General features: G+C 67.6%; 1 protein-coding gene across 3 annotated transcripts; it reads left to right on the top strand.

Annotated features, from left to right (window-relative positions):
• Positions 1-4,968: 4,968 nt before the first annotated feature.
• MIDN (midnolin) lies at positions 4,969-10,838 on the top strand. 3 transcript variants are annotated; one of them, XM_065875033.1, is made up of 8 exons: positions 4,969-5,201; positions 6,243-6,330; positions 6,517-6,579; positions 8,530-8,658; positions 8,742-9,047; positions 9,201-9,348; positions 9,578-9,823; positions 10,561-10,838. In XM_065875033.1, exons 1-8 carry the CDS (start codon positions 4,969-4,971, stop codon positions 10,836-10,838), a joined length of 1,491 nt encoding a protein of 496 aa, XP_065731105.1. The 3 variants fall into 3 exon arrangements, with proteins under 3 accessions (XP_065731105.1, XP_065731107.1, XP_065731106.1); XM_065875035.1 differs by lacking the exon at positions 8,530-8,658 and having other exon boundaries at positions 9,204-9,348; XM_065875034.1 differs by lacking the exon at positions 8,530-8,658.
• The last annotated feature ends 920 nt before the right edge of the window (positions 10,839-11,758 follow it).

Below are 11,758 nucleotides of genomic sequence, written 5' to 3'. Positions count from 1 at the left end.
CTGCCGCATCTGCCGCAGAGACCTCTGCTCCCAGCCACCGGCAACGGACAGCCTGCTCCCTGCCCGAACCCTCATTAAACACCTGGAATCCAGTTTGCATACGCTGACTTTATCCTGCTTGGTGGTGCGCTTGGGACCCAGCGCGGCCTCTCCCCCAGTGTCCTGTGTCTGCGCAGCGAGGTGGGGCAGCCAGCCTCAGCCTTCCCAGCTCAGCAGGCTGTAGTCTGAACCGCTTGGGGTGTTGGTGGTGCGGGCTCAGCTCGCAAAACTAGGCTGGGTTGTGGGAAGGCTGTTGGCTGTCACGCCGGGAGGGTGGGCACAGGCGAAGGTCACCAGCCAGGGCTGGGGATGGCAGGCAGCAGCATGGCTGCCACTTCTGGGCTGGGCCTGGGCTGCTGGACAGACATGAGGCTCTGCCAGGTTCCAGACTGTGACGCCTGTCCCTTGGGCTCCCCGGCCCCGCCCCAGCTGCACTGGGAGGGGGTGGGTCCTGCCTGCTCCCACGGAGGCCCTGCCCTGTGCCTGCCTGGCCTGTGGGTGGCCCCAGCTGGCCAGGTGCCCGATCCCTGGTGGTGTTGGCACCTCCGTGGCACCCAGGCCCCTGGACTGGCCCCAGATGGGTGAGGTGGCCAGGCGGGGGCGGTCCTGGCACCTTGAAGCTTCAGGGCTGTCCTATTTCTTTCAGCCAGTAACTCACTTTTGCAACCATGGGGGTGACCCAGGCACTGGCCACCTCCTTGTCCCCCTCCCCGGCCCTGGGTCAGAGCAGAGCTGGTGGGCATTTCAGGGGGGTGAGTGTGTGGGAAAGCTTGGGCCTCTCTGTGTGTCACCGGCAGCCAGAAGGTGACGGAGAGGCCACTCCCGGGCTTGTCATTGGCACGGGTGGGCTGTGTGGTCTTGTGTCAGGATCTTATGCGAATGACTGTCCTGTAGCTGCCTCTGAGGGAGTCTCCAGGCAAGCTTGCAGCTCTGGGCGGTGTCCGTCTGGGGCTTGCTCTTTCTGTGCAGGTGAGGTCCAAGCAGCCGGCCCCCACTTCCTCAGGAAACCCCAGCTCAGCTAAAGCTGGGACAGCCGTGGGGTCACAGGTGCAGCCCCACTCCTCCCCTCCTTGTCTCCCGGCTTAGAGCCCAGGTCTTCGAGTTCCTGGACTGGCTTCTCATCTGTTCTATAAATAAGAGCGAGGACACAGCTGGGGGCTGGTGGGGGCTTGTGGGAGGAGACCCTGGACCAGTGGTCCCCACACCAGGGAACCTGCCTGCACCATCACCCCCTGAGGCCACAGCCCGGGGCTATGGGACACAGCCACACAGCTAGGGCCCCCCAGCATGGTGCAGGCCCCCTGGGGGATGTGCACGCCTCAGAGCCCGGCCTGGGGACACCTGCGCCCTGACAGCTTCAGGAACAGCCTGTGCTGGCCAGGCTGCGTCCTGGGGTTGGAGGCACCCAGGGTGGGATGGGTCACAGGGCCAGGAACCAGGGGTCACGACCCCTTCTGAGAGTGCAGGCCTTGGGCCTTGTGGGGGCAGGCGGTGCCCAAGGGTTCATCTCCTTCCCAGGAAGGGGTCCCCTCGTGCTTTGAGTGCGCTCACGGCCTGGGACTGCCCCCCATAGCACAGGGATGCTATGAGTGGGAGAGAACAGGCCTTAGGTTGATCTGGCACGTTTATCAACTTGGACTTGCAAAGCCAGGCAGGGGCCACTGGTCTCCTGTGTGTGTGACCCTCAGGGGCCCCATGCCAGGAGACAGCCCACTTCCCTGCAGGCAGACGAACCAGCCCCAGTGAGATCACAGACCCGTTGGAGGTCTCAGCCGCACCCCACCCAGCGCCACCTGCCCACCTGAGGGTCCCACCTGGCCCGTCCCTCCGTGAGCCTTCCAGCGTTCAGACGCTCCGGCTTCAGAGCGCACGGTCCCCTGTGCTGCCTTCCTGCTCTCTCTGCAGGCAGAGCAGGCCGGGCCCGCAGACCCTCAGCCCGGCCCCATCACCGGGTCTCGGGGCACTTGTGAGAGCCTCCGGTGCTTTGCGCTCACTTGCTTCTCATCTGAGCACTGTTCTGTTTGTCTGGCAAACTCCTATCCTTGCCTCAACCCCAGCCTCCTGATCCCTCCCTCAAGCCCAGCCCTCCTATGGGGCTGGGAGTGTCTGGGTGTGCCTGTGAGAGGGTGGGGGGCTGCAGGAGCCCTTGGGTGGGAGCAGGAGGCAGACCTGGAAAGGAGCACAGCCCTGGGAGGGGCCCCCAGGGCAAGGCTGGGGGCGGAGGTGGTCAGGTCAGATAAAGGGAGACACCAGATAAGAGGACAAGTGGCCTGGGGTCCCCCTCCCCTGGACAGAGAGGGAGGGACGACTGAGAGGGCCCTACCCTCAGCCAGGGTCATTCTTAGAAAGCCCCCTTACACAGGGCGACCTGTAGGGACACACCTGAGGACATGCCAGGCTTCTGCCTGTTAATGGCTGTGTGGCCTCAGTTTACTCACCTGTAAAATGGGTAGGGTGATTACGCCCACCACAAAGGCAGGATACCAGCAGGTGAGCATGCCTGATGGGATGATGGCAATATTGCCAGGCCTAGGTGAGGGCCCCACATCCCCAGGCTCCAGAGTGAGGTCTGCTGTGTTCTCTCACTTCATTCTACTGCCACCCTGCAGAAACTGAGGCTCACAAAGGTCAGTGCCCTACGGGCTCACAAAGGTCAGTGCCCTACGGGATCACAAAGCCCAGTGGGTGGTGACTGGATGCACAAGGCAGGCCTGGCCCTGGTGAATCGCTCCATAAATGCCCTCTGAGGTCACCGTTAAGGGATGCAGTTGGCTGGGCCGCCAGGGCAGCTGGCTGGGGCCCCCCCACTGCAGGCAGGTGACCCCAGCCTGTTTTCCTGGACCGAGGCCGCTGACTCAGGCCCCCCTTACCGCTCCCCCACGCGGGCGCCCCCAGGCGGAAGCACTCGGCCAGAAAGGGGGCGGGGCAGAGAATCCAGCTGTGCACCCCGAGACCCCGTAGCATGGGCCGGAGTGCCGGTGCGCCCGAGTCGTCAACGCGGCCGACCGTGACCCCGGGTTCGTAGCATTCAAGGAGCGCCACCCCCTCCCCGTTTAAAATGCGAGATTTAGGGGGCGGGTGGCCCAGGCCCGACGGCGCCCCAGGGCCCTGGCCGGCAGGCAGGGGCGGGGGCCGGCCTGCGTCACCGCCTGCCCGGCCCCCCGCCCCCTGGCCGCCCAAACTCCACCCCGAGGGAAGGCGGCGCGGATAAAGGCTCGGGGGCCGCCCGCTCGGCCCCAGACCGGCTCCGCCACCGCGCACTCGGCGCGGACGTGGGTACACTCAGGACAGTTGGGACTTCGGACTTGCCTCTCCCGGTGAGTGGGGGGGCGGGACCTCGCGGGCCGAGGAAGGGGGTTCTCACTCTAGGCTCTTGAGGGTGCCTCACTTTTCTTTGTTCTTTGAGCAGGCAGTGTTCAAAGGTGTCTCCAGCCCTGGGAAGCCCCCCGGGACGTGGAGTGGGAGGCACTCGGCGCAGCCAGCACAGCCCGGGAGGGACCTCTGCCCCCGCCCCGCCCCCCGGGCACTCCCCTCCCCGAGAGTGACCTTGAGCTAGTTGCCTTTCCGGCCTCAGTTTCCCCGAATGTGAGACCCCAGTCTCCTGACTTGGAGGCTTCATACCCCTAGCGAGGCTCCCACAACGTCCGCAGTCCCGTCGGACTGCCCCCGTCCCTGGAGGCCTCGGCGACCCCTCCCCGGGTCTCCGGGCAGCGCTCCCAGGTGGGGCCGGCAGAGGGCGCGCCGGCGCTGCTGACTCACCGCAGCCCCAAGCGGCGCGCGCGGGCGCAGCCGGGGACGCCGCGTCGCGTCACGTCACGGCTCGGGCGGGCGCGAGTCGGGAAGCGGGCCCGGCCCGCCGGACGGGGGTGGGACGCGAGGTGGCACCGGCGCGGGAGGGCCTCTCCGGCACCGGCCACGTCACCACGGCACCGGCCACGGGGGTGCAGGCCCCGCCCGCAGCTCCACCCTTTGCCGGGGCTTCACGCCTCACGGGTGGGGGGCACCCCGGACCCACCCTCCCGCGAGCCCCCCAGCCTGGGCTCGGCCACGAGGCGCGGGGACAGCGTCCAGCTTCCGCTAGCGGCGGCTTCCCGGATCGGCGCTTGGGGAAGGCCCCGGCTTCCTGCTCCTTCGGCGCGCAGCCACTGCCCTCCCCCACGGCGCGCCGCCCCAAGCCCGGGTCCCGCGCCCCCCGGGCCGGGCCGCTCGCCCTTTGTTGCGGGCCCGGGCCTTATGAATGGCCGCGGCGGGGCGGGGGCGCGGAGGCGGGCCAGAGCGGCACCGGCCCCGCCCCTGCCGCGCTCCGCTTGGCCAACAGGACAGGGGCGGAGCGAGGGGCGGGTCCGCGCGGCCACGTGGGGCGGTGCCGCGGGGGCTCCCATTGGCCGGCCCGTGTGGCCGACTGGGCGTTCAGCACGCGCTGATTGGTCGGCGCGGGCCGGCGGAGTAAGTAGTGAATGGGAGGGGGCGGAGGCCCCGCCCCTCGGGACGTTGATACATTATAACTTTTTTTTCTTGTTACTTTCACCCCCAGATCCTCCGGCGGCGACGGCGGCGGCGGCTGTTGCTAAGGGAGGGGACGCGCGGGGAAGCTCGGCCCGAGCGGCAGACGGCCCTGAGCGCGGCCGGCTGAGTGGCGCCCCCTCCTCCGGGACCCTTTCCCGCGCCCGCCGCCCTTGAAAGGAGCTGAGAGTGTAGTCCCCACCCAGGAAGGTGGCCCGACGAGCCGACGCGACTCCGGAGCGCCACTCGGATTTTTGATTCTTGATTCGCCTTCCGCTCCTGGGACCTTCTCGAAGGGAAAGCGCGCTGCCCCCCGCCCTCAGGGGCCCCGAGGACCCCTGCTTGGGGAGCCCCCCCGCCCTGCCCGGAGGCGCGGCAAGAATTGGCGGCGCCCCGCGGACTCCAGCCCCCCAGCGCGGGCCGGGGATGGAGCCGCAGCCCGGCGGCGCCCGGAGCTGCCGGCGCGGTGCCCCCGGCGGTGCCTGCGAGCTGGGCCCGGCGGCCGAGACGGCGCCCATGAGCCTGGCCATCCACAGCACGACGGGCACCCGCTACGAGTTGTCGGTGCCCCCCGACGAGACGGTGGAGGGGCTGCGCAAGAGGCTGTCCCAACGCCTCAAAGTGCCCAAGGAGCGCCTGGCGCTGCTCCACAAAGACACGTAGGTACCGCGAGCCCCCAGCCCCCGCGCCCCCCGGGCCCGCCGCCCCCTCTGGCCCCGGCCCCGGGGCGGGAACAAAGAGCGCGCCGCTCGGGGAAGGAAGGGGGCGGCCAGACGGGGGGCGGGGGCGCGCCGCGCGCTCTCGGGCGCCCTCTGCTCGGCCCTGCCAGTCTTGGCCCCCTCCCCCGCCCGGGGTCGCTGCACAAAGGCGGCTGCGAGGGCGCCTCGGGTCGGGCTTAGGCGGCGTCCCCCACCGGAAGGCAGGAGTCCCGGGCGGCGCGGGGGTCACAGCTACGGGGGTGGGGGGCGCGGCGGCTGCCTCCTCTGCCTGCGACCCGCCGGCTTCCGCATTTGCTCGGCGGCCCCCTCTGCGTCTGGCTGCCTCTCCCCCCACTTGCGTCTCTCTGCCCCCCTTTGTTCTCGCCACCAAGCCCTTCCCGCAGTCTCCCCCTCCCCCCCCGCCATTTAAATCGCCTCCAAGCCGGGAGCCCTCCCTCCGCGGGCCTCCGGGGACACGCAGTGTCCATCCCCAGCGGAGGGGCCCCGGTGGGGGAGGGGCGGGAGGGGGAGGGTCTCCTTTGTCTGAGCGGCGGCCGCGGCGGCGGCCTGCGCCAGGGAGGGAGGGAGGGAGGAGGGGAGGCCCGCCCGGCGAAGCCCGGAAAGGCTAAGCGCTTGGCCCGCAGGGACAGCCCAGGCCCCGGTGGTTGAATTACAGGGGGGCGGCCCCAGGGTTGGGGGAGGGTGCCAAGGGACTCGCTGGGCCTAGATGGTGAAAACGTGCCTCGCTGAGGCGCAGAGGGAGTGCCCCCAGTCCAGAGTTGGGGTTCCTTGGAAGAAGGGGTCTGCACCGTCAGCAGGGGCTCCCAGGGTCTGACCTCAACCACGCACACACTCAGGTCTCTGGATCTGGAGACCAGGAAGGGGTGGGGGTGATGGACGCCTGTCTCTACCCCACGAGCCCAGCCCTCCCCCGCGGACTCCGCTTCCGAGCCCCTGCCTTGTCTCGGTGTAGCCTCACCCTCTTCCTTCCTCCCCACTCAGCCGGCTCAGTTCGGGGAAGCTGCAGGAGTTCGGCGTGGGGGATGGCAGCAAGCTGACGCTCGTGCCCACCGTGGAGGCGGGCCTCATGGTAAATGGCTGGGGCAGTGCGCCTCGAGGCCCCACACTGACAGGCAGTCCCCTCCCCTGCGAGCACAGTCCCCATCACACACTGGACCCCTTCCCCTCAGGGCCACCCACCCCACCCATCAAGCGGGGCCCTCCCAACCCTGGTGTTCGGGTGCGCCCTCAGGGTCTCTTCTTCCTCTCTCTGTAGTCTCAGGCCTCCAGGCCAGAACAGTCTGTGATGCAGGCCCTCGAGAGCTTGACTGAGACCCAGGTAAGACCCGCGCCGGCCCCCTCCTGGCCCTTGGGGGCAGCAGGCCCAGTGCCCGGCCACTCTGGAGAGCCTGGGGGTTGTTTGTGCTCCCAGCAGGCCTGTGAGGAGGGGAGGGGACGCGCCACTCCGCCTTCGTGCCAGCTTGGCCTGGTCACCCAGCTTCCTATTCCTCCTCCCCGCCCCCCCAGCACTCACCACCTGACCTTGAGAGCCTTCTCTCCCACGGTGGCCGCCATGGGGGAGGGGGCCTAGCTTTCACAAGCCTGCCTGCGGGGTGACCTTGGCCCATGCTCCCACACCACCGGGCCTGCGTCCCCAGCCCCACCAGCCGTGCCGAGGCACTCTCCCCCCTGCCCCACTGTGGTTTCCCCAGAGCGACCTTTTTAACATTTCTGATGGGGGGGGGAGGGATGGGACTGGGTGATACTCTTTCCGCCTTCCGTGACCCCATTGCGAGGGGTGGGGAGTCACCCCTCCCCCTCCTCCCTCTGCCCTTTGTTCTCTGCCCCAAAAGGGGGAGGGGGCGGGGGCGCCCAGCCCCTGGGGCCAGCACAGACCAGACAGGATGTTAGGAAAATATTTAGTAAGCGCCCGGGAGGGGGGTGAGGAGGAAGGCTGGGGCTGGCCCACACTGGGTTCCCGGTTTTGTTGCAGCTTTTTTCTTTCCTCCTCCTTTCCTCATTTTTCTGGCAGCAGGGCCCTCCTCCCAGGAGGGTGACACAGGCCTCAGCTATCTGCCCGCTGCCAGGGTGGGGGTGGCAGGTCCCCGGCCTCAGGAACCTGCTCAGCGGCTTCCCTTCCTCCTGCCCTGAGGCCCTTGCCCCCTCCCGGCGTTTAGCATCCTGCCCTCACCAGCCAGCTGGCGCGGAGGAGGGGGGGGGGGGACCCAGGAGCTGGGTGGTCTGCCGTCAGGAGGAGCAGTGGGGTGGGGGGAGAGCCAGGGTCCCTGGAGTCGGGTGAGGCTAGTGTGTGCTTTCCTGGGGCAGATGTGAACTGAGCTCCCTGCTCCTGGGGGGGCTGTGGTTGGCAGGGGGCCCCTGGGCGTGTTTGGTTCACATCCGCTGCAGGGTGTCTACGTCAGGAGGGAGATGGGAGGCTCTGGGCGGAGTGACTGGGCTCCCAGAGCTGCTTCTCCGCCTGGCACCGAGTCATGCCTGCCCGTTCACCCTCCCCTGGGAGGAAGTTGCAGGGTGGAGTGTGGGGGGGACACCCCAGCTGCTCTTGGGAAGCCACCCCAGGCCCTTCCTGCAAAGGGCATCTCTGGGGCTGGGGAGGGCGTGTGCACAGGGACTGCGGGGTGGGGGCTGCACTCGGCCCGCCTCCTTTGCCTTCTCCCCATGGCCCCCAAGCAGGGAAGGTTACGCCAGCCGCTGCCAGCAGGGAGGGGGTGGTTCTGAGTCATCGCGGCCTGTGTCACTTCTCAGAAACCTCCGCCCCATCCCTGCCCGGGGAGAGCACGGCACTGGCCGGGCCCCAGAGGAGGGGTCCAGTGCAGATGGGGGTCGTATGCACCCCTCGCCCGCTGCGAAGGGGTTGCCAGACTGAAGGTTCACGTTTGAATGGGCTGTGTTGAAGCCCTGGGAGACTCGGGCCCCAGGGAACCGGTCAGGGTCCCCCCAGCGCCTGCGGAGGCAACGCCTCCCCCTCAGCCTCGGCCCCGCCCAGGACAGATAAATATTTATCTTGAGAAAGCAAAGGTTAGGACAAGAATTTGTCCAGGAATTTCGCCCACTCGCTGTTTCAGTGGCTTAGCTGGGAGGGGGCCTGAGCTAGGCCCCTGCAGTGTTCACAGGCGAGAGAGGGTGGGGTAGAGGTGTGAGGTGAGGGTTCTTTGAGAACAGTGATTGCTAGCTGGGCCCCGCCCCCTCTGGCCTCGGTTTCCCCTTGAAAGAACCAAGCTGGCCAGGGCGGGCCAGGCCCCCCGTCTCACCCGCCTCTGTCCCCCCACAGCCCCCAGCGGCGCCCAGCCCGGGCCGGGCTGGCGGAGGCAGCTTCCGGAAATACCGATTCATTTTATTTAAGCATCCGTGGCACCGACAGGGACCCCAGAGCCCAGAGAGGGGCGGCGAGAGGCCCCAGGTCACACAGCGCGGGGGGCCGGGCCGGGCCGGGCTGGGGGCACCACAGGCTGGAGCCCTGGGCTGACGGGCCGCTCTCTGCAGGTCAGTGACTTCTTGTCGGGCCGCTCGCCGCTGACCCTGGCGCTGCGCGTGGGTGACCATATGATGTTCGTCCAGCTGCAGCTCGCAGCCCAGCACGCCCCACTGCAGCACCGCCACGTGCTGGCTGCCGCCGCTGCTGCCGCCCGTGGAGACCCCAGCGTGACCACCACCCCTGTGTCCTCTCCCTGCCGGCCAGTGTCCAGTGCCACCCGCGTCCCCCCAGTGCCCACCGGCCCTGCGCCCACGTCCTCCCCTGTCACGGCCGGCTCCTTCCGCTCCCACTCGGCCTCTGCCACCTGCCCCGAGGTGAGTCTGGGGGAGGACGTGGTGGGAGAACGTCAGAGCCCTGGATACGTCTTTTGTATCAAGGGCCGTCCCCAGACCCTGGGCTGGTGTTGGTCTGGTGGGTGATCCCCTGACCCTGAACCCCAAAGCTCATGTGCCTCCCTCCCCCATCAGCAGATGGACTGCTCTCCCCCCACCAGCACCGGTGCCAGCCCCACGTCCCCCGCCGGGGGCAGCCCCACGTCCCGCTCCCGCAAGCCTGGCGCAGTCATCGAGAGCTTCGTGAACCACGCCCCGGGGGTCTTCTCAGGGACCTTCTCTGGTAGGTGTCGTGGCGTGCCCTGCGAGCAGTCACGTGAACCCACGCCAGGCATGGGACACACTCCCCGGGATCCCCACGCGTGTGCCCGGCCATACAGCAGGCCACGTGTTTTCATGGGTGGGTGCGAGTGCCTGTGTCACCCAGGGGTTCCGCCTGCACATGTGGGGCCCGGGCACTGCCGAGGCCTCACATCCACCACTGGGGTCCTCATCCACACCCCTTCCCGCAGGTACGCTGCACCCCAACTGCCAGGACAGCAGCGGGCGGCCGAGGCGGGACATCGGCACCATCCTGCAGATCCTCAACGACCTCCTGAGTGCCACGCGGCACTACCAGGGCATGCCCCCATCGCTGACCCAGCTGCGGTGCCACGCTCAGTGTGCCCCGGACCTCGCCCCCAAAACTACCTCCTGCGAGAAGCTGGCGGCCGCGGCCCCGGCCTCCCTGAGCCAGGCCCGCCTGTGCAAGCCCCCGGGTGAGTGTCCACCCCCACCCCACCCCGTCCTGGGTCTCTCAAGGCCCCTCTGTGCACCTCTCAGAGCAGCTGAGCCGCTGGTGGCGGGGAGGGGGCCGCCAGCTGCCACTCGCCCTGCTTTGCAGGCGGGTGTAGAGAAGGGAGCGTGTGTGCTGGGGGCACACAGCATCTTTGTGCCCTCCCCGGGGGGGGAGTCCATCCTCACTTCCTCCTCGCCCCCCTCGGGCACCTTCTCCAGATGGTGCGTGGGGCCTCTGTGAATGGGCCAGTCAGGCTGAGGAGGGGGTTAGCTTCCCCCTCCCGCTCAAGGGCGGCCTCTGCCGCCCCACCACCACAGCCATCTCGTTATTCCAGACGCCTCCGGAGTCCTGTAGAACCGTGATGTGGGCCCCCAGGCCCGGTCTCAAAGGGGAAACCAAGGCACAGCCTGAGTCCTACCCTGGGTCACAGAAATAGCCTAAAGGGTTCAAGCTCCAGCTCATTTTTACGCTAGCCGTGTCCCCGGTGCCTGGCTCAGGCCAGCCCCTGCCCTCATGGAGCTCACAGCCTGCTGTTCAGCAGACGTGGAATTAATGACCTAAAGGTTCGGCAGACCCTCTTGACCCACTCACTCGCTGGCGGGAGCGTTCACGAGAGCTGGACCGGGCCTGATGCCCATCTGCTGGGGGTCCTCGCGTTTGGTTGGGGGTCTGGCCTCCAAGGGGCCCTCACGGTCATGGTAACTGCCGCCTCTGCAGGGGACCGGCTGCGGCAGACAGAAAACCGAGCCACCCGCTGTAAGGTGGAGCGCCTGCAGCTGCTGCTCCAGCAGAAACGGCTCCGCAGAAAGGCCCGGCGCGACGCCCGGGGCCCCTACCACTGGCCGCCCAGCCGCAAGGCCGGCCGCAGCGATAGCACCGGCGGCGGGGGAGGCGGTGGCCCCAGTGAGGCAGCTGGCTTGGGCCTTGACTTCGAGGACGCCGTCTGGAAGCCAGAAGTGAACCCCGACATCAAGTCAGAGTTCGTGGTGGCCTAGGAACCCTGTCCCTCGCCCAGGGTGGCCTGTGAGCGTGGCCCCACGCGGGAGGGCCAGCGGCCGGCTGGTGCAGTGGGGCGCTTCCCCCTCCCGGTTACGCGGCCTTTTTTTTTTTTTTTTTTGAAATTTCACTTCCTACCGTGGTTTTCCGAACTCTCCATGGACTTGGGTTCCTGCCTCCTCGGTTTGGCTCACACTGTCCGCCCCTCCCTCCATCTCCCATCCTCATCCCCGACCTGGCGGGGTCCCTCCCGCCCACCTTCCCAAGCTCCAAATATGTAGCAGTCTTTCCAGATGGTTGAGAGCGGAGACAAGGAAGCCGCCCCCCACTTCCGTTCTGCCGCCCTCCCCACCCTTTTCAGGTTGAAGTCAAAAATGTAGATGCCTCATTATGCACTTTACAGACAGGGGAGGGGGCCGCGGAGAGGAGAGGCCCCCACCACAAACCCTGGCCCTAAAACAACTCGGCAGGTGCGACCTTGACCACCAGGGACTGTTTCTCTTCCACATCCGTACTCTTTTCTCTTCCTGGTCTCTCCTTTTCCATTTTTCTTTTTCCTGGGAAAGAAAAGAAAAGCCGTTTCGGGGGAGAGGCTGGCCAGAGCCTGCCTTTCGGTGTGGGCTGGGGTGCGTGGCGGGGGGTGGGGGGGGACCCTTTCCTGCCAGGAAAGGAGAGGGAGGGAGGGGTGGTGCCCGCCGCCAGCCTGCACCCCGTCCACGCACTGTGCGACTTCCTTCAGCGCTACCCCACCGCCCCACCCCGTTTTTCTGAGCTTGGGGTATTTATAGACTATTAATTTTCTGACTGAGCCAATAGTGGTTGGGAATCTCTTGAAAAATACGGAGAGCAATGGCTGGGGGGGCGGGCTTGACGCCCCCAGCCCTCCTTCCCCACCCAACCTGAGGGATCTGGGCCTGTG

This window comes from Phocoena phocoena, chromosome 3 (assembly GCF_963924675.1).
Source record: "Phocoena phocoena chromosome 3, mPhoPho1.1, whole genome shotgun sequence".
Lineage (NCBI taxonomy): Eukaryota > Metazoa > Chordata > Mammalia > Artiodactyla > Phocoenidae > Phocoena > Phocoena phocoena.
Note: the sequence above shows the minus strand (reverse complement) of the source record. Positions and strands in the feature narration are given on the sequence as shown.